At 44.7% G+C, this 26,578-nt stretch overlaps 2 protein-coding genes across 2 annotated transcripts in view; both read right to left on the bottom strand.

Moving 5' to 3' along the window:
* Nucleotides 1-7,150, bottom strand: part of si:ch211-63b16.4 (uncharacterized) — a 166,337-nt gene extending 159,187 nt beyond the window's left edge. Inside the window, exons 1-2 of the mRNA XM_060932841.1 lie at nt 5,441-7,150; nt 3,482-3,640 (exon numbers count right to left, since the gene is read on the bottom strand). Coding sequence (XP_060788824.1) covers nt 3,482-3,640; nt 5,441-7,150 — 1,869 coding nt within the window. The remainder of the gene's footprint in view (nt 1-3,481; nt 3,641-5,440) is intronic.
* Nucleotides 1-26,578, bottom strand: part of LOC132894679 (zinc finger protein 260-like) — a 414,543-nt gene that overhangs the window by 306,130 nt on the left and 81,835 nt on the right. The gene's annotated exons all lie outside the window — the stretch shown is intronic.

The raw sequence follows: 26,578 nt of genomic DNA, 5'->3' as shown, positions 1-26,578 counted from the left end.
TTACAACGTGCTCAGGGGAAGAATGTGCATCATCAGACAGGGACATTTCAGCTTCTGGACCCCCTTATGGAGCAGAAAATGAATCAAACATTACGAGGTAGCAAGGAGAAAGCGGTTATACTGCAGGTGAAATCACAAAATGGGAGTGAATAGAAATGAATGGAGATGAATATGATTCCTGGGCTGCATGAATTTGTTGTAACGATGGACAGTGAAGATTTGTATGTGTGTGAGTTATAGAGAAATGGGGGCGGGGGCAGGGAGGTGTCAATGAATAAGAGATAAATAGAATGAAAAGTGGTAAAGTGAGAGAAAGAGAGAAGGAAGCAGGTGAGTGAGTGATAGAAAGAGGTACTAGTTACAGTATATAGAGAGAGACAAGAGTCAGAGAGAGGAAAAGAGGAAAGGGAAGGCAGAGTGTAGTTTAATGAGTGTAAGAGTTAGAGAGAGAGAGAGAGAGAGAGAGAGAGAGAGAGAGAGAGAGAGAGAGAGAGAGGTGAGGCTGCTGTCATCTCCAGCTGTCTCTGGGTAAATGTGCACATTCCTCAACTCCATGTGTATCTATGCATGCCCAGTGAGGTAAACACAAATCCTGAACTATATACACGCTGCTTTAACAATTACGGTATCTTGGCACACATATGCCTTTATTACATGCTTTCTAAGGATACCGTTATAAAAAAGAAAAACAATCAAAATATTGTTAATGTTATATTTCGTAGTGGTTAGCGCTGTCGCCTCAAAGCAAGACGGTCTGGGTTCGAGCCCCTTGGCCAACGAGGGCCTTTCTGTGTGGAGTTTGCATATTCTCCCCATGTCCGCGTGGGTTTCCTCCGGGTGCTCCGGTTTCCCCCACAGTCCAAAGACATGCAGGTTAGGTTAACTGGTGACTTTAAATTGACCGTAGGTGTGAATGTGAGTGTGAATGGTTGTCTGTGTCTATGTGTCAGCCCTGTGATGACCTGGCGACTTGTCCAGGGTGTACCCCGCTTTTCGCCCGTAGTCAGCTGGGATAGGCTCCAGCTTGCCTGCAACCCTGTAGAAAAGGATAAAGTGGCTAGAGATAATGAGATGAGATGAGATGCGATATTTCATCATTTATTCTCTAAGATATCTGGCAGCAAACACATAGGGTTGTAAAATGTTAATATATTAACACTGTTCAGCATACAGGCCAGTCTAATACAGAACACAGTGCAAGCAAACACTCATCTACTTCAGCCAGATTTTACACAGATCTACAATGGTGCTTGAAAGTTTGTGAACCCTTCAGAATTTTCTATATTTCTGCATAAATATGACCTAAAACAACATTAGATTTTCACACAAGTCCTAAAAGTAGATAAAGAGAACTCAGTTAAACAAATGAGACAAAAATATTATACTTGGTCATTTATTTATTGGTCATTGTTGACACGGCTGTTCGGAGCTGGGGCCGCAAGGTCTCCGGTGCCTGTCGTGGTGGCAATCCCCGAACCTAGTGGTGGACACCGGAAGTAAGGAATGCCGTCAAGCTGAAGAAGGAGTCCTATCAGGCCATGTTGGCCTCCAGGACTCCTGAGGCAGCTGACAGGTATCGGCAGGCCAGGCGTGCTGCAGCTCGGGCACTTGCGGAGGCAAAAACTCGGAACTGGGAGGAGTTCGGTGAGGCCATGGAGGAGGACTATCGGTCGGCCTCAAAGAAATTCTGGCAAACTGTCCGGCGCCTCAGGAGGGGGAAGCAGTACTCTGCCAACACTGTTTACAGTGCGGGTGGGGAGATGTTGACCTCAACTGGGGATATAGTTGGGCGGTGGAAGGAATACTTCGAGGATCTCCTCAATCCCACCGTCACATCTTCCATTGAGGAAGTGGAGGCTGATGACTCCGAGGTGGACTTGTCCATTACCCAAGCCAAAGTCACTGAGGTGGTTTGCAAGCTCCTCGGTGGTAAGGCACTGGGGTGGATGAGATCTGCCCTGAGTATCTCAAGTCTCTGGATGTTGTGGGGCTGTCTTGGCTGACACGCCTCTGCAACATCGCATGGTGGTTGGGGACAGTGCCTCTGGAGTGGCAGACTGGGATGGTGGTCCCTCTTTTCAAGAAAGGGGACTGGAGAGTGTGCTCCAATTATAGGGGAATCACACTTCTCAGCCTCACCAGGAAGGTTTGCTCCAGGGTATTGGAGAGGAGAATTCAGCCGATAGTCGAACATTGGATCCAGGAGGAACAATGCGGTTTTCGTCCTGGTTGTGGAACCCTGGACCAGCTCTATACCCTTCACAGGGTGATCGAGGGTTCATGGGAGTTTGCCCAACCAGTCCACATGTGCTTTGTGGATCTGGAGAAGGCATTCGACCGTGTCCCTCATGGTATTCTGTGGGGGGTGCTTCGGGAGTATGGGGTTCGGGGCTCTTTGCTAAGGGCTGTCCAGTTCCTGTACAAACGGAGCAGGAGTCTGGTTCACATTGCCAGCAGTAAGTCAGACCTGTTCCCAGTGCATGTTGGACTCCAGCAGGGCTGCCCTTTGTCACTGGTTCTGTTCATAATTTTTATGGACAGAATTTCTAGACGCAGCCAGGGGCCAGAGTGAGTCTTGTTTGGGAACCACAGGATTTCATCTCTGCTTTTTGCAGATGATGTTGTCCTGTTGGCTTCTTCAAACTGGGACCTTTCAGCATGCACTGGAGCGGTTTGCAGTCAAGTGTGAAGCAGCTGGGATGAGAATCAGCACCTCCAAGTCCAAGGCCATGGTTCTTGACCGGAAAAGGGTGGCTTGCCCTCTCCCGGTTGGTGGAGAAGTCCTGCCTCAAGTGGAGGAGTTTAAGTATCTCGGGATATTGTTTACGAGTGAGGGAAGGATGGAGCGTGAGATCGACAGGCAGATTGGTGCAGCCTCCGCAGTGATGTGGTCGCTTTACTGGTCCGTTGTGGTGAAGAAGAAGCTGAGCCAAAAGGCGAAGCTCTCAATTTACTGGTCGATCTACGTTCTGACTCTCACCTATGGTCATGAGCTTTGGGTAATGACCGAAAGAACAAGATCACGGATACAAGCGGCCGAAATGAGTTTCCTTCGCAGGGTGGCTGGGTGCTCCCTTAGAGATAGGGTGAGAAGCACAATCACTTGGGAGGAACTTGGAGTAGAGCCACTGCTCCTCCATATCGAGAGGAATCAGCTGAGGTGGCTCGGGCATCTCTTTCGGATGCCTCCTGGACGCCTCCCTGGGGAGGTGTTCCAGGCATGTCCCCCCGGGAGAAGGCCCCGGGGAAGACCCAGGACACACTGGAGGGACTATGTCTCTCGGCTGGTCTGGGAACACCTCGGTGTTCTTCCCAAGGAGCTGGCCGAGGTGTCTGGGGAGAGGGAAATTTGGGCTTCCATGATCAGACTGCTGCCTCCGGGACCCGGCTCCAGATAAGCAGAAGAAGATGAGATGAGATTTATTTATTGAGGAAAATGATCCAATATTACATATTTGTGAGTGGCAAAAGTATGTGAAACTTTGCTTTCAGCCACGTGCTTAAAGGCCCAGATGATGGAGTCCAACACCAGTTTGAACTGTGCTGGGGGAATGGCAAGGAAGGCTGGGAAGCAGTGGGAATTCACTGCCTGCAGCAGGTAGAAGAAGTGTGTGCGGTGCTCTGGATACTCCTCAAAATCCTGGACCAAAAAAAAAAAAACAATAAAAAAAACACACCCACACACAAGACTCAGATTATGAGGGACAAAACAACTAGGAAAACTAGAATGTCAACAAGTTTCATTCTTCTTGTTACTAATTTGTACGCCTGAAATACCTTTCAAATATACTTCAAACGGGAAGGAAGCTATTGAAGAAAAACAATTTCAGACGTCTGACCCTGCTGTGACCTTGGCCCTGTTTGGATCAGTTCCAAAATCTAGTCCGTTTATCTGCAGGTTGCAGTGACATTTCCATTTCCATATAAATCCTATAAATATTCAAGAAATTCCAAGAACGAGTGGAGTGGTCGAGACTTCTCAGACGGATGCAGAGACGAAACATGGACATTTGGCACCACAATGGAGACCATCTAGTGGCATCAACAGAATATGAATTTGGCTGCTAGCAGAACATCAGCATTATTATTACTTTATAAATAATTACTTACAAATTGGTCTCTTTACACCTCCACCTTAAGGTAACAATTTTCTCATTATCCCAAATGTAATCCATCACACATTTCAGAATTATTTGGTGTTTAGATGTTTTTAGTTGAATTAACTCCACACTAAAGAGGTAATGTAGCTAAGAAGAAGTATGGAGTTAATTTAATAGCCTCCAGCTCAGCCACATGCAAAATAAATGCCTAAAATACAGTGGTGCTTGAAAGTTTGTGAACCCTTTAGAATTGTCTATATTTCTGCATAAATATGACCTAAAACTTCATCAGATTTTCACACAAGTCCTAAAAGTAGATAAAGAGAACCCAGTTAAAAAAAATGAGACAAAAATATTATACTTGGTCATTTATTTACTGAGGAAAATGATCCAATATTACATATCCGTGATTGGCAAAAGTATGTGAACCTTTGCTTTCAGTATCTGGTGTGACCCCTTTGTGCAGCAATAACTGCAACTAAACGTTTGCGGTAACTGTTGATCAGCCTTCACACTGGCTTGGAGGAATTTTAGCCTGTTCCTCCATACAGAACAGCTTCAACTCTGGGATGTTGGTGGGCTTCCTCACATGAACTGCTCGCTTCAGGTCCTTCCACAACATTTCGATTGGATTAAGGTCAGGACTTTGACTTGGACATTCCAAAACATTAACTTTATTCTTCTTTAACCATTCTTTAGTACAGGGGTGCCCAACCTTTTTTGACCCGAGGTCTACTTTTCAGTAGCCAACCCCTCCGGGGTCTACCAGTCCAATACCAACATTTCAAACCACAAACATCGTCGCCAGCCTGCAGTAACTTCACAACAACACAATACTACTTTGTTTACCACTTTACTTTATGTCCACATAAGCATAAAGTAGGCTACAAGTTGACAGACTTATAAGTAGGCCTACATCAGTAAAACATAAGTACAACAGATTTGGACAAACACTGCCATGCAATCATAATAAGAACAGTCCATCACAAGTTGCAGGTGGCAGAACAGGCCAGAAATTGAAAAGTCCATTACAAGTTGCAGAACAGTCCATTACGTTGCAGAACAATACTATTGGCATAATTCCACAGACAGCAGACAATCCTCCAAATGAGCCGCTTCCTATAACAACAGACACACACAGACCACATTACACGTTGCAGAATAATACTGTTGGCATAATTCACAGACAGCAGACAACAATCCTCCAAAAAATGAGCCGCTTCTTATAATAACAGACAGACAGACAGACAGACAGACAGACAGACACACAGCCATAACTGCCTACCTGTGGGCTGGGTGAGACGATGCGCTGGGCAGAGCGGAGGCAGCTAGTGGGACACCTGGCACTGGGAGGAGGAGGCGAGCTTTTCGTAGGCAGGAGTGTAGGTACTGATTGCAAGGCGTAGGCAGGCTACAAGGTGGTCGTCAGTCATTGTTGATCGGTACTTGGACTTTATAATTTTCATGTGCGAGAACGCACACTCGCACAAATAAGTGGAACCAAAAAGAGCTGTCAGGTTTAAAGCACATCTTCGGAGATTGGGGTATTTCTCATCCAACAGCAGCTCCCAGAACGCTGCGTGCTTTCCAGGCGGGGCCGATGTTGATTTGGCTTTCATGACAATGTCATTTTGCAATTTTAGAATCTCGTTTTCAATCGCATCGCGTTCCAAATCGAACAGTGATTTGACTTTGTCAGCAATGTCACCAACAGCAACATTTGCACCAAACGGATTACACATGTAGGTTGCTACAGGTTCGAGGGTCGCAAAGTCAGTAAAACGCCGCTCAAATTCTGACGAGACGTTCTGAACATGCTCCATATAGCGGTCAATATCAAGTTGCGTCAGCCTTTTACCTTGACTTTGTAGTTCAGCATGCATATTTGGAAAGTTTGTGTGCAGGTCGCGCTGCTGCAGCCGCCGTGACATGAGCTGTAGCTTGCTTTTAAAAGTGTTCACAGAACTCATCATCTGGACTACGTCTTTATCTTTACCCTGCAGGTCTACATTCAACAAATTGAGTTCGTGGGTGAGGTCGGTGAGGAAAGATAAATCTAAAAGCCACTGGTGGTCATTTAGCTTGTCATGATAATCTGCATGTTTAGACAGCTTCAAGAATTCCTTGATTTCTGGCAGCAGCTCTGTGAATCTGGCTAAAAACTTCCCTCTGCTTAACCACCTGACGTCTGTATGAAGCAGCAGCTCGGTGTGCTCAGCGTCGCTTTCCTCCAGATGTGCACGGAAAAGCCTTCTCTGAAGACTCCTGGCGCGCACTGAACACACAATCTTCATGCAGATATCCATCACGTCTTTCATTTGAACGATCTTCCCGCTTAGTGCTTGCTGGTGGATAATACAGTGATAATTCAGAATGTCTGGAAAAGACTCACTTTGCTTGCACAGTGCTATAAATCCATTTGTGCGGCCTATCATAGCAGGGGCACCGTCAGTGGTTATAGAAATCAGTTTAAAGAGCGGCAGTTTTGTCTCGCGGGCGAATGTCATGAAGGCATTGAAAATATCCTCGCCTCTCGTTTGTCCTTTTAGTGGCAACATGGTCAGTAGCTCTTCCCTGGCGCTCATGTCTTCGAAAACCATTCTGATGAAAACACATAACTGAGCCACATCCACCATATCAGTTGACTCATCAAACTGCAGAGAGAAGCATTCACATGCATCGATGTCCTTTCTTAGCTGCTCCTCCACGTCCACAGCCATTACCTCACATCGCTTTGTAGTGGTATTGCGGGACATTTGTACATCTTTAATCGCCTTCATGATCTCCGTTTTATTTTTAAAGCCGTCAAATAGGCTATCCGCGGCCTCCAGAAAGCCTTCCTTCCACGCCTCGCCGTCTTTGAATGGCTTCTTGTGTTTAGCAAGGATGTGACTAGCCCGATATGAAGCAATTGTTGCGGCCTTCGACTGTTCATTAGGTCTGGTGAATTGTGCCTGCTGCTCAGACAGGCGTGCTTTCAGTTCCTTGAGTCTTGCGGCACGTAAAGGGGTTTTTGCGGGGTATTCCTTCTCGTACTTCCCGGCGTGCATCGTCTTGTAATGACGCTCAACATTCGCTTTTTTTGCCAATCCCACCTTTGCATTGCAGATCAGACAAATGGGCGCTTTATTAAAATAAACAAAAAAATAATCTTCCTCCCATTCAGAGTGAAAATGATAGGTCTTGGGACGTTTCGGTTTGCTCGGGCCCTCCGCCATGTTAACCCGTTGCTGTTGCTAGGCCACTGCCGGGGTCAGCTGTCAATTTCCCATAACGCACGTGTCACTGGTAGACTACACATGCGCACACGCACACACATACAGCCAGCCGGTGCGGTTGCGAAAATTGCTTTTTTTCCCGTTTTCCCCCCTTTTTTTCTTTTCCCCCCCAAACCTCCCGCGGACGACTTGTGATCAGGCTGCGGGCGACCGGTCGACCGCGGGCTACTGGTTGGGCACCACTGCTTTAGTAGAACGACTTGTGTGCTTAGGGTCGTTGTCTTGCTGCATGACCCACCTTCTCTTGAGATTCAGTTCATGGACAAATGTCCTGACATTTTCCTTTAGAATTCGCTGGTATAATTCAGAATTCATTGTTCCATCAATGATGGCAAGCCGTTCTGGACCAGATGCAGCAAAACGGGCCCAAACCATGATACTACCACCACCATGTCTCACAGATGGGATAAGGTTCTTATGCTGGAATGCAGTGTTTTCCTTTCTCCAAACATAACGCTTCTCACTCATCTCATCTCATCTCATTATCTCTAGCCGCTTTATCCTTCTACAGGGTCGCAGGCAAGCTGGAGCCTATCCCAGCTGACTACGGGCGAAAGGCGGGGTACACCCTGGACAAGTCGCCAGGTCATCACAGGGCTGACACATAGACACAGACAACCATTCACACTCACATTCACACCTACGCTCAATTTAGAGTCACCAGTTAACCTAACCTGCATGTCTTTGGACTGTGGGGGAAACCGGAGCACCCGGAGGAAACCCACGTGGACACGGGGAGAACATGCAAACTCCGCACAGAAAGGCCCTTGCCGGCCCCGGGGCTCGAACCCAGGACCTTCTTGCTGTGAGGCGACAGCGCTAACCACTACACCACCGTGCCGCCCCGCTTCTCACTTAAACCAAAAATTCTATTTTGGTCTCATCCGTCCACAAAACATTTTCCAATAGCCTTCTGGCTCGTCCACGTGATCTTTAGCAAACTGCAGACGAGCAGCAATGTTCTTTTTGGAGAGCAGTGGCTTTCTCCTTGCAGCCCTGCCATGCACACCATTGTTGTTCAGTGTTCTCCTGATGGTGGACTCATCAACATTAGCCAATGTGAGAGAGGCCTTCAGTTGCTTAGAAGTTACCCTGGGGTCCTTTGTGACCTCACCGACTATGACATGCCTTGCTCATGGAGTGATCTTTGTTGGTCGACCACTCCTGGGGAGGGTAACAATGGCCTTGGATTTCCTCCATTTGTACACAATCTGTCTGACTGTGGATTGTTGGAGTCCAAACTCTTTAGAGATGGTTTTGTAACCTTTTCCAGCCTGATGAGCATCAACAACGCTTATTCTGAGGTCCTCAGAAATCTCCTTTGTTCATGCCATGATACACTTTCACAAACATGTTGTGAAGATCAGACTTTGATAGATCCCTGTTCTTTAAATAAAACAGGGTGCCCACTCACACCTGATTGTCATCCCACTGATTGAAAACACCTGACTCTAATTTCACCTTCAAATTAACTGCTAATCCTAGAGGTTCACATACTTTTGCCACTCACAGATATGTAATATTGGATCATTTTCCTCAATAAATAAATGACCAAGTATAATTGTGGCAGCGGGGGCATGGTCAAGCGCCGGTCTGTGACAGGAGGGCGGAGCCAGGGAAGGTGAGTGGCAGAATCACTACACCTGACGGTAATTAACCTGTGTTTTGTGTGTTTTCCCAGTAACCGCGCCCTATTTAAGGAGGCAGAGGGAGAGCAGAGGAGAGCTCATCCCGGGACAAGAACACAGTGTGTGTGTATGTGTGTGACGCTACCAGATTAAGAACTGGCAAGTAAACTGAAAAGTCTGGGAATAAAAAGCCTTTTTTCATCTGAAGCGTTGTCCTGCCGTCCTTTGTGCTCCACCCACACTTCAAAGAGCCCTACAGTGGTGCCGAAACCCGCGAAAAGGTGGAGCACCAACCTTGCAGCCCCATGGAATCCTCCCCGTTCGCGGACCTGGTCCACGCCCTCGCCACGGCTCAGCAAAGCCAGCACCAGGCACTCGTCACGCTCCGAAAGGAGCAAAAGCGGCGCTTCAAAGCCCTGGTGCTGGCCCAGCAGGAAGATCGCGAGGCGTTCTGGCATCTCCTCGCGTCGGCAGGGTCCACCAGCCCCCTGGCCGCAGGCCCGTCCCCCCTCACCGTGACCAAGATGGGCCCACAGGACGACCCCGAGGCATTTCTCACCTTGTTCGAGCAGGTCGCTGAAGCCTCGGGGTGGCCGATGGAGCAGCGCGCGGCGCGCCTCCTCCCCCTCCTGACGGGAGAGGCGCAGCTGGCCACACTACAGCTCCCTGCCAACCGCCGGCTGGCCTACGTGGACCTTCGCCGGGCCGTCCTCCAGCGCGTGGGGTGCACGCCAGAACAACAGCGCCAGCGCTTCCGCGCACTGCGGTTGGAGGAAGTCGGCCGGCCGTTCGCATTCGGCCAGCAGCTCCGGGACGCCTGCTGGCGGTGGCTGAGGGCCGACGATCACGACGCCGAGGGAATCATCGATCAGGTGGCGCTGGAGCAATTCATCGCACGCTTACCAGCTGGAACCGCGGAGTGGGTCCAGGGCCACCGCCCGGCGTCACTGGATCAGGCAAGTAGGACTGGCGGAGGATCATTTGGGGGCTGTTCCGGCGGCAGGATGGCTGACGACGTCTTCTCTCCTCTCCTCTTCTCTCTCTCTTTCTCCCCTCCCTTCTGTGTCCCGTCCTCGCCCCATTCCCCCACCACGGAGGCGGGGGCCGGCTGCACCCCAGCCGGCCCGCCGCACCTGTAGTGCCCTCCCATTTCTCCCTTCTGTGTCTGTCTCTCCCCCCACCTCAGGTGAGTGAGCCCCAGAGCACAGGTGCAGAGGGAAGGCCTGGGCCGGTTTGCTGGCGCTGCGGGGAGCCGGGCCACCTGCAACAACAGTGCGCAGCAATGGAGGTGGGCACGGTGGTACGGATCCCCGACGCGCCAAAAGCTGCCCTCGATCGGGCCGGAGCGTATCGCATACCAGTGAGTGTACAAGGGGCTACATGTCAGGCGTTGGTGGATTCTGGTTGCAATCAGACCTTGATCCGCCAAAGCCTGGTGCAAGACGAGGCATTGGGGGGAGCACAGGGGGTGAAGGTGTTGTGTGTGCACAGGGATGTTCGCAGCTACCCTTTGGTGTCGGTCCACATATATTTCAGAGGGGAAAAATCCATAGTGAAGGCGGCGGTTAATCCTCGCCTTACCCACTCTTTAATTTTGGGGACTGATTGGCCGGGATTTCAGGGCTTAATGACGCGCCTAGTAAAGAGTGGGTCCTGCCATTTGACAGGGGGAGGTCCCGGTGTCGCTTTGGCTGGAGCTGCTGTCGCAGAGCCATCTACGTCATCTCCGCGACAGAGTGAGGAGCCGCCGGCTCCTCCTCTTTCTGTTGGGGAATCCCTCGCGGATTTCCCATTAGAACAATTGCGAGACGAGACTCTGCGACATGCGTTTGACCAAGTGAGAGTAATCGATGGTCAAACGCTCCAGCCAAACGCCACCCCGTCCTTCCCCTATTTTTCTATTATGAAGGATAGATTATACCGAGTGACGCAGGAGACTCAGACTAAAGAGCGAGTCACACAGCTATTAATTCCAAAGAGCCGCCAGGAATTGGTATTTCAGGTGGCTCACTTTAATCCCATGGCTGGACACCTAGGGCAGGATAAGACACTAGCCCGGATAATGGCCCGATTCTATTGGCCGGGGATTCGCGGCGATGTCCGTAAGTGGTGTACGGCATGCCGCGAATGCCAGTTGGTAAATCCAGCGGCCATTCCAAAAGCGCCTTTGCGCCCCCTAACATTAATCGAGACCCCGTTTGAAAGAATTGGGATGGATCTCGTCGGGCCATTAGATCGGTCAACACGAGGGTACCACTTTATATTGGTTCTGGTGGACTATGCAACGCGATACCCGGAAGCGGTGCCTCTTCGCAATATCTCAGCACGCAATATTGCAGAGGCCCTCTTCCACGTCATCTCCCGGGTTGGAATCCCGAAAGAGATTCTGACTGACCAAGGCACCTCGTTTATGTCACGAACACTGAGCGAACTGTATGGGCTATTGGGTATTAAGCCGATCCGCACCAGCGTTTATCACCCACAAACGGACGGTTTAGTTGAACGGTTCAGTCGCACCCTCAAGAATATAATTAAAAAATTCATAGGTGAGGATGCACGTAACTGGGATAAATGGCTCGAACCCTTGTTATTTGCAGTGCGAGAGGTCCCCCAAGCCTCCACGGGGTTCTCCCCGTTTGAATTATTATACGGGCATAAGCCGCGCGGCATCTTAGATGTGCTGCGGGAAAATTGGGAGGAGGGACCTTCACAGAGTAAAAATGAAATTCAGTATGTTATGGACCTGCGCGCAAAACTCCACACACTCACCCACCTAACTCAGGAGAATTTGCGGCAGGCCCAGGAACAGCAAGCCTGCCTGTACAACAAGGGCACGCGCCTTAGAGAGTTCACTCCGGGAGATAAGGTACTCGTACTGTTGCCCATGTCGAGCTCCAAATTAATCACCAAGTGGCAAGGACCCTTTGAGGTCGCACGGTGAGTCGGGGACGTCGACTATGAGGTAAGGCGAACGGACAGGGTGGGAGCGCTACAGATCTACCACCTCAATCTGCTTAAACTCTGGAACAAGGAGGTCCTCATGGCGTTGGTGTCGGTAGTTCCGGAGAAGGCGGAGCTGGCGCCGGAGGTTCAAAAAGGGACATTGGCATCACGTACCTCTCCGGTCCCCTGTGGAGACCACCTCTCCCCGACCCAACTCACGGAGGTCACCCAGTTGCAGGCCGAGTTTCGGATGTGTTCTCGCCCCTGCCCGGTCGCACTAACCTCATAGAACACCACATAGAGACGCCCCCGGGGGTGGTAGTGCGTATCCGCCCTTACAGGCTACCCGAACACAAAAAAAAGGTGGTTCAGGAAGAACTTCAGGCCATGCTCGAAATGGGCATCATCGAGGAGTCCCACAGTGACTGGAGCAGCCCGGTGGTCTTGGTACCCAAGGCCGATGGGTCGGTCCGGTTCTGTGTGGACTATAGAAAAGTCAACGTGGTGTCTAAATTCGACGCGTACCCAATGCCTCTTATTGATGAGCTGCTCGATCGACTAGGCACGGCTCGCTTTTACTCAACACTGGATTTGACGAAGGGATATTGGCAGATCCCCTTGACTCCATTATCCCGGGAGAAAACGGCCTTTTCCACACCGTTCGGCTTTCTCTGAGGTAAAGGCTGCACTGTGTGGGGGGCCACTTTTACACTCCCCTGACTTCTCTCTCCCTTTTATGTTGCAGACGGATGCGTCGGACAGAGGGCTGGGGGCCGTTTTGTCCCAGCAGGTGGAGGAGGAGGATCGCCCCGTCCTGTACATTAGTAGGAAGCTGTCAGTGCGTGAGGGGCGCTACAGCACTATTGAAAAGGAATGCCTGGCGATCAAGTGGGTGGTCCTCGCCCTCCGTTACTACCTGCTGGGGTGCCCTTTCACCCTCTGTTCGGACCACGTGCCCCTCCAGTGGCTCCACCGCATGAAAGATGCCAACGTGCGGATCACCCGTTGGTATCTGGCACTCCAACCCTTCAATTTCAAGGTGGTCCACAGGCCGGCGGCGCAGATGGCGGACTTCCTCTCCCGTCAAGGGGGGGGAGTCGGCTGCGGGCCGGACGGGCGCCCGGCCTGAGTCGGGTGGTGGGGGTATGTGGCAGCGGGGGCGTGGTCAAGCGCCGGTCTGTGACAGGAGGGCGGAGCCAGGGAAGGTGAGTGGCAGAATCACTACACCTGACGGTAATTAACCTGTGTTTTGTGTGTTTTCCCAGTAACCGCGCCCTATTTAAGGAGGCAGAGGGAGAGCAGAGGAGAGCTCATCCCGGGACAAGAACACAGCGTGTGTGTATGTGTGTGACGCTACCAGATTAAGAACTGGTGAGTAAACTGAAAAGTCTGGGAATAAAAAGCCTTTTTTCATTTGAAGCGTTGTCCTGCCGTCCTTTGTGTTCCACCCACACTTCAAAGAGCCCTACAATAATATTTTTGTCTCATTTGTTTAACTGGGTTCTCTTTATCTACTTTTAGGACTTGTGTGAAAATCTGATGATGTTTTAGGTCATATTTATGCAGAAATATAGAAAATTCTAAAGGGTTCACAAACTTTCAAGCACTACTGTACGTGCTACCATACACTGCACAGCTGAAATGTATTTTAGAGACACAGCAACTCCTCCAGCAGATGGTGATATTATGAATGTGTCCCTCCAGCACAAGGAAGTAGAAATCAGTGTTGCCAGATTGTTGCTAATTAACCGGAGATGATGGGATGATTATCTAGGGGTGCGTTCCCATCTCAGGCCGAGTATTCCAGAGCCACTGAGACTGTGACCTGGATGAAGTGCTTACTGAAGATGAATTAATGAACGTATAATAGCTGTAACTTTTTTTAAATAACAAAGGGCTCTACTCTACCCAGCTGTCATGACGGCACAGCTCGGGGGAATTTTTGCACATACTGGAGTCCAAGGGATTTAACCAATGACTTCAGTTTGGCTTAAGTAAACTAAATATGCTGATTAAAAAAATGTAGGTTCATCAGGCTTGCTGTGGTTATACAATGTAAATGCTTTCTAATTACATATTTAATACATACAGTATATAATTCAATTTAAACACTCACTACTCAGTCTTTTTACTAGATCGTCATACACAACTTCACAAGATGAAAGACATTCATTTGGTACTTGTAGTTTTTAAGACAGAATGGTAAGTAACCAAAAACTGACCATTTCATACAATTCCAAGTTGCCAAAAGTGTCCTAAACTTAATATATTTTAACCAGATTTTTAAAAATACTTTTTTTAATGGCTAAATAACATTCCATGTGGTAAGGCTTTTATCTGGTGTAACAAGTCACCTAGGATATCATGTTTTTACCTAAAGGCACTCATCAAAATTAACTATTCAACTAAAAATAACTAGAAAACTAGGAGAGATGAAACAAGCAGCTCATTGTTAACTAAACAGGATCACCATTACATTTAAATCACACGATGATGATGATGATGATAGGGGTCATCATCATCATGATAGGGGTCAGGTTGGAACCACTGTACCTGTACCTGAAGAATCCTCCATCAGTGATCCTTGTCATCACAAAGATGAGATAATATGCTTCCGTACTAGCTTGGCGAACTCATTACTTGATTGTGTAAGTCTTTTAGCTTGCTCAATTGATATTCCAAGCAGTTTTGATATTTTGGTCCATGGATCTTGATAATGGCTCCTGGTTGGTTTAACAAACATCATTTTCTTTGTAATAGATGTATTCTCAGCTCTACATATATCTCATCTCATCTCATTATCTGTAGCCACTTTATCCTGTTCTACAGGGTCGCAGGCAAGCTGGAGCCTATCCCAGCTGACTACAGGTGAAAGGCGGGGTTCACCCTGGACAAGTCGCCAGGTCATCACAGGGCTGACACATAGACACAGACAACCATTCACACTCACATTCACACCTACGCTCAATTTAGAGTCACCAGTTAACCTAACCTGCATGTCTTTGGACTGTGGGGGAAACCGGAGCACCCGGAGGAAACCCACGTGGACACGGGGAGAAAATGCAAACTCCACACAGAAAGGCCCTCGCCGGCCACAGGGCTCGAACCCGGACCTTCTTGCTGTGAGGCGACAGCGCTAACCACTACACCATCGTGCCGCCCAGCTCTACATATATGAGCAGTATATTTAAGGTATTGTGCATCAATGAAGCTGCTTACAGTTTTAGTACCAACAATCTTCCTGATTTGCTTATTGTACGCTATAATCTCCATCAGTACCTTTGTTTTCCTCAAGTATATTATTGCGCTTCCAACCATCTCTCACCCCACTTCAATGTTCCTCTTCTGTTCCTCAGTAGGGTACCATGCTTGTGTCCCGTACATTAACCCTGAATGTATAAAACTTTCTAATAGCTTCTGACAAGTCTGCATATTTATGGTTTTATCAGTTAGAACATTGCGGAATTCAGTAAACTTTGCCACTGCTCGTTCAATACGATTACTGATGAAGCACACTGCTTTATCATTACTGGTAAGTTGGCCGAGGTATGTAAATTGCTGTACTTGTGAATTACTAAATACAGATAAATGGAGACAAAAATTCTATAAACCTATGTATTATCATGTGTTTCTTTGCAAAAGTTCTCATTTATGAAAGAACATTCTATCATAGTGCTGTTGAATACTCAATTCTTATTAGGTAGGTGAACAGTGGCTATGGCAGTAGATCTGGCTTGAAGATGGTGTTTGATGTTTATTTAGCATTCACTAAAGGAGGCTCCAAAGTTAGCACCTTGCAGCAGTCCCTAATGTTATCAATTAGGAAAGAGTACTTACTTTGGTGCTTTTCAGTTTCTTACTAACATGATAAATTGTTTTTTTTTTTACTTAACTTCAAGAGAGAGTGAGAGAGCGAAAAAAAATAGAGGCTGATCTATCAGTTCATATACCATGAGTAGAGAAAAACAAAATGGAGGAGCGTGTTGCTGAACCAACCAAGGATGAAATAAAAACTCTACTCAAAAACAAACCCCCCAAAAAAATACAAAATAAAAGCAACAAAATATGGAATGAAAGTATCTGATGGTAAGAATGTATATTTTTTCAAGAATTATTATTACAGCATTTTTCACAAATTGCTCCTGTCATTTCGCCAGTTTGTTTACATTCTTCATCTTTAAGCATTAAAGTTTGTTAATTTTTTTAAAGCTCAAAGAAATTTGAAAATTACAGAACTGAAATATCCAAGGAAGAATTAAATAAATGTCTAAAGCTATTCTATACCTCAGCATGACAGCAAGACGGCACTTTCTACAAAAGAACCAACACTAAAGTCAATTTGTGGCGCCCTCAGTAGGTTGTTTTTTTTTGTTTGTTTGTTTTTTTTTTTGTCTTTTTATTGTATTTTCACATGGAACAAACAAACACATAACAACCCATATCCCACCCACCCACATTGCACCATTGTCATAAATAAAAATCACATAACATAAAATGAAACAAAAGATTCACAACAGATAAACTGACACGTTTACATTGTACAGATAATAGAAAATAGCTGGACAAGTAACTGAATACATAAAGATAAAAAAGGAGGACAACAATAAGACTCACATCATTACAATGTCATTAGAGTCCATCTTTTTAACTAATGTAAGAACAGGTTGCCAGATATAGTGGAATTTTTTATTATTACCCTGTATAGAATATCGCATTTCTTCAAGTGTTAGATAGTGCATAACATCATTAAGCCAATGTTTAAATGTAGGTGGAGACTTGTCTTTCCATTTCATTAGAATAATACATCTGGCTAGGAGAGCTGTAAATGCTATCACCGTTTTACCCCTGATGCCTATACGTGGTTCTTGTGGTATTACTCCAAAAATGGCAGTAACTGATGATTGCTCAACATGGATATCTAAAGCTTTAAAGAGAAAAGCAAAAACTAACCCCAAAACTCAGACAACTTAGGGAAGCTCCAAAACATATGAGACAGAGTACCCGGCTTTATATTGCATTGGTCACATACTGGGTCAATATTAGGTGTAATTATAGCCAACTTTGTTTTTGACCAGTGTAACCGGCGAACAACTTTAAACTGGGTGATGGTATGTCATAGACAGATTGACGATGAATGAATGTTATTGAGAGCGGCCTGCCATAGTACATCCGATATTTCAGCATCCAATTCTTCCTCCCACTTGTGTTTTAATACTGTTAATGGTTTCAGATTATCTACACTGAGTAGAGAGTACACTGTACCCACAGCCTCCCTGAGATAAGGGGGGATTTTTAGTAATTTATCTAGAAGGGAGTCTGGCACTAGTGATGGAAAAGAGAGAGAGTGGGTCGAAACAAAACTGTGAAGTTGTAAATATCTATAAAAAAATGCAAGTGAGGAATCTCAAAGTGTGTTCTCAAGTGTTCAAAAGACACAAAGGTGCCACCCACATATAAATCTTTGTCTTTAGTCCCGATTCTAAAAGCATCATCAGTCATGGAGGGTACAAACATATTATTTCTCACTAAAGGAGCATTTCTGGACATCTCAATTAGAGAAAAGGCTCGTCTAAACTGTATCCATATCTTGAAGGATCACTTCACAACTGGATTAATGCAGTATGTTGATATAGATTCTGAAAGAGGTATTTTAGAACAGGCTAGTGCATGCAAGGACACTTGTTTACAGGATGCTCTCTCAAGCTGTAGCCACTTGGGACCATCTTCATCCCTAGGATAATGAATCCAATACATTATATTTTTAATGTTAGAGGACCAGTAATAATAATTGAAAATCAGGTAGGGAAAGCCCACCATGTAGTCGGTGTCATTGCAGAATTTCTTTACGTATACATGGATTTTTGTCATTCCAAATAAAACTAGGCAAAAGTTTATTTACATTTATGAAAAAAAAGACTTTGTTAAGAAGATGGGGACACATTGAAAAAGAAACAAGAACCAAGGTGTAACATTCATTTTGACAACATTTATTCTCCCCCCTAGTGACAGAGAAAGAAGATTCCAACGATCTAAATCTTTCTTTAAGCAGTGTAAAAGTGGAGGGAAATTGGCTTCATAAAGATCTTTAAACCTACAGGTTATCCAAATACCTAAATATTTAAATTTATGCGTGCATATTTTAACCGGTAAAGGTTGGACTGTAGTCAATTGACAAGTGGGATCGATAGACATGAGCTCACTTTTCTGCATGTTAATGTTATATCCTGATATCTTGCCAAAAATGTATAACAGATCAAGCATCTTTGGTAGACTTGTTCTGGGGTCAGTCATATATATCAGCATATCATCAGCATATAGCGAAACTTTGTGTTCAGCTCCTCTGATTATGCCTTTAATATTAACACTGTTGCTCAACACTACTGCTAGTGGCTCCATTGTTAGGGCAAATAGAAAGGGTGACAGGGGACACTCCTGCCTGGTGCCATGCTGTAGAGTAAAAAAGGCGGATAGGCTGTTGTTAGTCCAAACAGCTTCCATAGGTAGAGAATAGAGAGTCTCGATCTGGTGTATAAATTTCGGACCAAAACCAAAGCATCTCAAACTATAAAAAAGATAATCCCACTCCACCCGATCAAAGGCTTTTTCTGTATCGAGTGATATTAATACCTCTGTGCCTTTGGGTGGAGTGGGATCATAAAGGACATTAAAGCATATACGCAGAACCATGGCCTCACTTTCATTTATAAATGCCTTGAGACCTCAAGAATGGCACAGGAATAGTTTTAAGCATTTTATTTATATATATATATATATATATATATATATATATGGGCGGCACGGTGGTGTAGTGGTTAGTGCTGTTGCCTCACAGCAAGAAGGTCCTGGGTTCGAGCCCTGTGGCCCCGAGGGCCTTTCTGTGCGGAGTTTGCATGTTCTCCCCGTGTCCGCGTGGGTTTCCTCCGGGTGCTCCGGTTTCCCCCACAGTCCAAAGACATGCAGGTTAGGTTAACTGGTGACTCTAAATTGAGCGTAGGTGTGAATGTGAGTGTGAATGGTTGTCTGTGTCTATGTGTCAGCCCTGTGATGACCTGGCGACTTGTCCAGGGTGAACCCCGCCTTTCGCCCGTAGTCAGCTGGGATAGGATCCAGCTCGCCTGCGACCCTGTAGAACAGGATAAAGTGGCTAGAGGTAATGAGATGAGAATAAAATTCTTCCTCTGTAAATGTTTTTTCTAGCTCACATGCCATTTGTTTACCTACTGATGGGATATTTAATTTACCAAAAAAAAAAAAGATTTGAACAGGTTATCATCTTTATGTGATTCTGAAGTGTATGACTTAGAATAAAACTTATGAAAAAACTGGTTAATATAAGAGTGGTTTATATGTTTGGTGCCAGACTTATCTGTTATTACCTCCACCAAGGAGGTTATGTTTTCGGTAGGGTTGGTTTGTTTGTTGGTTGGTTTGTCTGTTAGCAACATTACGGAAAAAGTTATGAACGGATTGCTCTGAAATTTTTCCCAGAGGTGTGACTGGGCACAAGTAACAATCCATTAAATTTTGGCGGTGATCCGGATCACCATCTGGATCCCGGAACTTTTTAAAGGATTCTTGGTGGAGGTCTGCGCTCTCTGAGTGCTTTTCTAGTTTCAGATATACACTGAGTTGCAGATTTTTGGTGCAGCTGGTGCACAAGGATTCTGCCTATCTTCTCTCCATGTTCATAAGCTCTGTGGCGTGTTTTATTGAGAAGGTTTGCTGCATGTTTAGTTGAGAGGAGGTTAAATTCCATGTGAAGTATCAGTCTTTGCTTATATACCATAGGTCAGGTGACGGGGTTTGAGCAAGCATCATACAACCCCGATTCCATAAAAGTTGGGACAAAGTACAAAGTGAAAATAAAAATGGAATGCAATAATTTATAAATCTCAAAAACTGATATTGTATTGACAATAGAACATAGACAGCATATCCAATGTCGAAAGTGAGACATTTTGAAATTTCATGCCAAATATTGGCTCATTTGAAATTTCATGACAGCAACACATCTCAAAAAAGTTGGGACAGGGGCAATAAGAGGCTGGAAAAGTTAAAGGTACAAAAAAGGAACAGCTGGAGGACCAAATTGCAGCTCATTAGGTCAATTGGCAATAGGTCATTAACATGACTGGGTATAAAAAGAGCATCTTGGAGTGGCAGCGGCTCTCAGAAGTAAAGATGGGAAGAGGATCACCAATCCCCCTAATTCTGCGCCGACAAATAGTGGAGCAATATCAGAAAGGAGTTCGACAGTGTAAAATTGCAAAGAGTTTGAACATATCATCATCTACAGTGCATAATATCATCAAAAGATTCAGAGGATCAGGAAGAATCTCTGTGCGTAAGGGTCAAGGCCAGAAAACCGTACTGAGTGCCCGTGATCTTCGGGCCCTTAGACGGCACTGCATCACATACAGGCATGCTTCTGTATTGGAAATCACAAAATGGGCTCAGGAATATTTCCAGAGAACATTATCTGTGAACACAATTCACCGTGCCATCCGCCGTTGCCAGCTAAAACTCTATAGTTCAAAGAAGAAGCCGTATCTAAACATGATCCAGAAGCGCAGACGTCTTCTCTGGGCCAAGGCTCATTTAAAATGGACTGTGGCAAAGTGGAAAACTGTTCTGTGGTCAGACGAATCAAAATTTGAAGTTCTTTATGGAAATCAGGGACGCCGTGTCATTCGGACTAAAGAGGAGAAGGACGACCCGAGTTGTTATCAGCGCTCAGTTCAGAAGCCTGCATCTCTGATGGTGTGGGGTTGCATTAGTGCGTGTGGCATGGGCAGCTTACACATCTGGAAAGACACCATCAACGCTGAAAGGTATATCCAGGTTCTAGAGCAACATATGCTCCCATCCAGACGACGTCTCTTTCAGGGAAGACCTTGCATTTTCCAACATGACAATGCCAAACCACATACTGCATCAATTACAGCATCATGGCTGCGTAGAAGAAGGGTCCGGGTACTGAACTGGCCAGCCTGCAGTCCAGATCTTTCACCCATAGAAAACATTTGGCGCATCATAAAACGGAAGATACGACAAAAAAGACCTAAGACAGTTGAGCAACTAGAATCCTACATTAGACAAGAATGGGTTAACATTCCTCTCCCTAAACTTGAGCAACTTGTCTCCTCAGTCCCCAGACGTTTACAGACTGTTGTAAAGAGAAAAGGGGATGTCTCACAGTGGGAAACATGGCCTTGTCCCAACTTTTTTGAGATGTGTTGTTGTCATGAAATTTAAAATCACCTAATTTTTCTCTTTAAATGATACATTTTCTCAGTTTAAACATTTGATATGTCATCTATGTTCTATTCTGAATAAAATATGGAATTTTGAAACTTCCACATCATTGCATTCCGTTTTTATTTACAATTTGTACTTTGTCCCAACTTTTTTGGAATCGGGGTTGTATCTACATGCAATATATCATCCGTTAATTTCTTGAGGTGTGCTATTTCACTCTTTTTCTGTTGTGCACAATGAGATAATCTGTCCCCTTAGATATGCTTTCATGGATTCCCATATAGTTGAGACTGACATTCCTGGTGTTTTATTATTTTGCAGAAATATTGATATTTCTGAGGAAATAAACTGAACAAAGTATTCATCAGCCAGCCATAAACTATTTAAGCGCCACAGGTGATAAGTAGCTTGTGAAACAGGCATCTGTAGTCTCAACAATGGAGCATGGTCAGAGATCACTATTGTGTGATATTCACATTTGCTGACAATAGGATGAAAATGGTTATCAATGAAAAAGTAGTCTATTCGTAAATATGTCTTATGAACATGAGAAAAGAAAGAATAACACCTGGAAGTAGGGTTTTGGAAACGCCAAACATCCAAAACACCATACGTATGAAGAAATAATTCAATAGTCTGGGCTGCCCTAGTTGGAGGTGTGATTCTGGATGAGCTGTGGTCTAGATTAGAAAAAGTACAATTCAGATCTCCTGCTAATACGAGGCAATGTGCGTCCATATCTGGTAGTTGGGAGAAAAAATTTGAAAAGAAGGCATGATCATCCCAAGTGGGTGCATATATATTGTTGTTGTTAAACGGTTTCATTGTTGACAATGTTTAACCACCTTTGTCTTTTAGAAGTATCATAAATTTCCTTCCTTCACCAAGTCCTGTCCTGACATGCCCTAATGATTGCAATGATGTTCTTTCCTGTCCAGTGTCTTATGTTGTCACTGTATTGCACACAAGGTCTTCCTGTTTTCCTTTTAGCTGGAATGTTGCCATGTATAACAGTCTTCACCAGATTGCATCCATGTGGACAACAACTATGGCCAAAGTAGGCCAGTTTTCTTTTCTTTATTTGAGGAAGAAGTTGTTGTTCTACCTTCAGTTTTTTTAGAATACTCTCATTTGTCCTTTCTGTCCAGCTGACATGCAGCAATCTATGGTACAACCACATTTCGGCTGCTTGTATCTTGTCCTCATCTGCTTTCTTCAAGGCAAGGCAAGGCAAGTTTATTTATATAGCACATTTCATACACAATGGCAGTTCAATGTGCTTTACAGAAGTAAAAACAAAAACAGTAAACAATAGAGAAATAAAATTACATAAAATAATTTTATTTTTATTCTAAAACAATTAATTAAAAGAATTAAAAGAAAATAATAAGAATTAAACAATAGTAGAAATAAAATAATAAAATGAAGTAGTAGTTCAAATAGGAGGAGAAAAAAGAAACCAGCAGAATAGAATAAAGAATAAAATAGAATAAAGTTAAAGTTAAAGTAAATTTAAAACATGCAGAGAAAGTAAAGATGATAAAAATGTAAAGAAGACAATATTAATTATTTAACAGAAAGCATCTGAGAACAGCTTGGTCTTTAACCTAGATTTGAAGCTGCCAACAGCAGGAGCATTTTTGATGTCCTCTGGCAGTTGGTTCCATAGCTGTACTGCATAGTAGCTAAAAGCTGCTTCACCACACTTTGTTTTAACAACTGGTTTTAATAGTAAATTTTGCTGCTGTGATCTGGTAGATCTGATTGGGTTAGGCCGCTGCAACATATCAGAGAGGTAATTGGGCCCTGTACCATTTAGAGATTTGTACACCAGCAGCAATGCTTTAAAGTCAATTCTGTAGCTTACTGGAAGCCAGTGAAGGGACCTTAGAATTGGAGTAATGTGCTCTGTTCTTTTTGTTCGTGTGAGAACCCTCGCCACTGCATTTTGAACCAGCTGAAGTCATTTGATGGTCTTTTTTACGTGCAGCAGTAAAAGACCTCGGAGTGATTATTGACCCCAGTCTTTCATTCGAAACTCACATTGATAACATCACCCAGATAGCTTTCTTTCATCTCAGAAATATTGCAAAGATAAGAAATTTAATGTCATTGCATGATGCAGAAAAACTAGTCCATGCTTTCGTTACCTCCAGGTTGGATTATTGTAATGCCTTACTGTCTGGATGTTCCAATAAGTGCATAAACAAGCTCCAGTTAGTTCAAAATGCAGCAGCAAGAGTCCTTACTAGAACTAGAAAATATGACCCCATCACCCCTGTCTTATCCACACTGCATTGGCTCCCAATCACATTTCGTATTGATTTATAAAGTACTACTATTGACCTTTAAAGCACTAAATGGTCTCGCACCACAGTACCTGAGTGAACTTCTGCTCCTCTATGACCCGCCACGCCTACTTAGATCAAAAGGTGCAGGCTATCTGCTGGTACCTCGTATAGTGAAGGCTACATCAGGGGGCGGAGCCTTTTCTTACAAAGCCCCACAGTTATGGAACAGCCTTCCAAGTAGTGTTCGGGAATCAGACACAGTCTCAGCGTTCAAGTCTTGGCTGAAAACATATCTGTTTAGTCAAGCCTTGTGTTAATGGTGTTTATGAGGTAAAGGTGTAGATCTGGAGGATCCTCAGACAGAGTGTTTTGGTAAACTGGGATGTATGGATGCTGTCAGTCCCCACTCGCTTGCTCACTCAAGTTTGTTGACGGTGTAGTGGCTGCTGCTTTATGTCCCGGGGCCCCTCATGCCTGTGTTACCTTCTGGCTCTCCCTTTTTAGTTATGCTGTCATAGTTAGTTGCCGGAGTCCCTGCTTGTACTCGGTGCAATATGTATACTGTTCCTACTTATTCAGGTGACATTGGGCATACCTAACCACCTGTGCTTTCTTTCCCTCCCCCCCACCCCAAATCTGTCCCTCTGAGTTACATGGAGTCAACAGGAAATCTTTTGGTGGAGATGGTGGAGACCTCGACTGGCTATCGTAGCCTGCAGGGAATCGGCCATCAGACATTCTGTCGCATGTCCCAGACCAGGTGAAATGTAACTGAATTGTCTTGGCCAACCCTAAGGGTCCCATCTGCATCTCATCATTGCTGAGGAGTGTGCTCCCATCACCCAATCAAGCATCCAGCCAGAGCAGGTCATGATATATTTTACCATATTAACATGCCATTGTTGTGTGTTATGCCTGATGTAAAGACTCTTGTCTCTGCGAGCCTACCACACAGATTTAATACTTGTCATTTTTAGGGCATACCTAACAACCTGTGTTTTCTTTCTCTCTCTCTTCCCCCCCCCCCCCCCCCCCAATCTGTCCCTCTGAGTTACATGTTGATCCTGGGATTGAGATGCTGGCCTCTTCTGCCCCTCGGACCGGCTTGATCCATCCTGGTGCCCTGTGTCTGGTCGGAGTTTTATCGCCCCACTCCTGTGAAGGACGGCCCCATGAGGACAGTTGAGGGTTATACCTGTTAAAACTGTTAATATTATAGTCAGGCTGTCTGTTGTTGCCCAAATGAGGATGGGTTCCCTTTTGAGTCTGGTTCCTCTCGAGGTTTCTTCCTCATGTCGTCTGAGGGAGTTTTTCCTTGCCACCGTCGCCACAGGCTTGCTCATTCGGGATAGATTAGGGATAAAATTAGCTCATGTTTTAAGTTGTTCAAATTCTGTAAAGCTGCTTTGCGACAATGTTTATTGTTAAAAGTGCTATACAAATAAACTTGATTTGATTTCATTTGATTTTTTGGCAGGCCTGTGAAAAGGCCATTGCAGTAGTCAACCCTACTAGAGATGAAGGCATGTATTAGTTTTTCCAGATCATTTTTTGACATAAGTCCTCTTAATTTGGAAATGTTTTTTAGGTGATAAAATGCTGTTTTAGTGATTGCTTTCATGTGACTGTCAAAGTTTAGCTCGCTGTCAATGAAAACACCAAGATTTTTAACCATATCTTTTGTTTTAATCCCCTTTGTGTCAAGAATAGTGGTAATCCTGAGTCTTTCATCTTTTTTTCCAAATAGAATTACTTCTGTTTTATCTGTATTCAGCTGAAGAAAATTTTGTGACATCCAGCTATTGATTTGATCGATACACTGGTAGAGACATTCAAGGGGGGCATAATCATTAGGTGATAGAGCAAAATAAATTTGGGTGTCATCTGCATAGCAGTGATACAAAATTGAATTTTTATTGACAATTTGCCCAAGTGGGAGCATATAAAGGTTGAAAAGTAATGGTCCAAGAATCGACCCCTGGGGGACACCACAGGTCAAGGACATTGACGTTGAGGAACAATTTCCCAGGGTAACAAAGAAGCTTCTATCTTTTAAGTATGAATTTAACCAATTGATAACTTTACCAGTCAACCCAACCCAGTGTTCAAGTCAATATAGCACTATGTTGTGATCAACAGTATCAAAAGCTGCACTGAGGTCAAGTAACACCAGGACCGATGTTTTGCCTGCATCAGTATTAAGACGTATGTCATTTATAACTTTAATCAGTGCTGTTTCAGTGCTATGATTGGCACGAAATCCTGACTGAAAAATTATCAAAACAGCTGTTTGATATCAAGAAGGCAGTTAATTGATTGAAGACAATTTTTCAAGGATTTTCCCGATGAATGGTAGATTTGATATTGGCCTGTAGTTATTTAATACTGAAGGATCCAGATTATTTTTTTAAGTAGGGGCTTTACAACGGCTTTTTTTAGGGACACAGGAACAACACCAGTCTCCAGGGATGTATTTATAATTTGAAGCACATCTGTAATTATAAGATGAAGAACAGACTTAAAAAAGTTGGTGGGCAGAATGTCCAATTCAGATGTTGAGGAACTGAGATTTTGTACAGTTTTTTCAAGAGTCTCATAATCAATTAAACAAAATTCTGACATTGTGTTGAAGTTATCTATCTGTGTCATTGGTGATTGCAGTTTTTCAATTTTTTGCAACTGAGATATATTATGAGCAATATTCTGCCGTATTTTATCAATTTTACCTTTGAAAAAGGATGCAAACTCATTGCATTTATTAACTGAGAGAAGTTCAGGTGCTAATTGTGGTGGGGGATTAGTTCGCTTCTCTACTGTTGAAAATAGCACACGGGCATTGTTCATATTCCTGTTGATGATGTTTGAGAAGAAAGACTGTCTTGCTTTACGAATTTCATAATTATAATTACAAAGCATCTCTTTATGGATTTGATAATGGATGTGAAGTTTAGATTTGCGCCATTTTCTTTCAGTCTTCCTACATTCTCTCTTTAGCAGTTTAACAGCCAGGTACTGCTTCCATGGTGCTTTCTGCTTATCATTGACTCTTTTGATTTTGAATGGAGCAATATCATCCATAA

This window comes from Neoarius graeffei, chromosome 11, assembly GCF_027579695.1.
Source record: "Neoarius graeffei isolate fNeoGra1 chromosome 11, fNeoGra1.pri, whole genome shotgun sequence".
NCBI lineage: Eukaryota > Metazoa > Chordata > Actinopteri > Siluriformes > Ariidae > Neoarius > Neoarius graeffei.
Note: the sequence above shows the minus strand (reverse complement) of the source record. Positions and strands in the feature narration are given on the sequence as shown.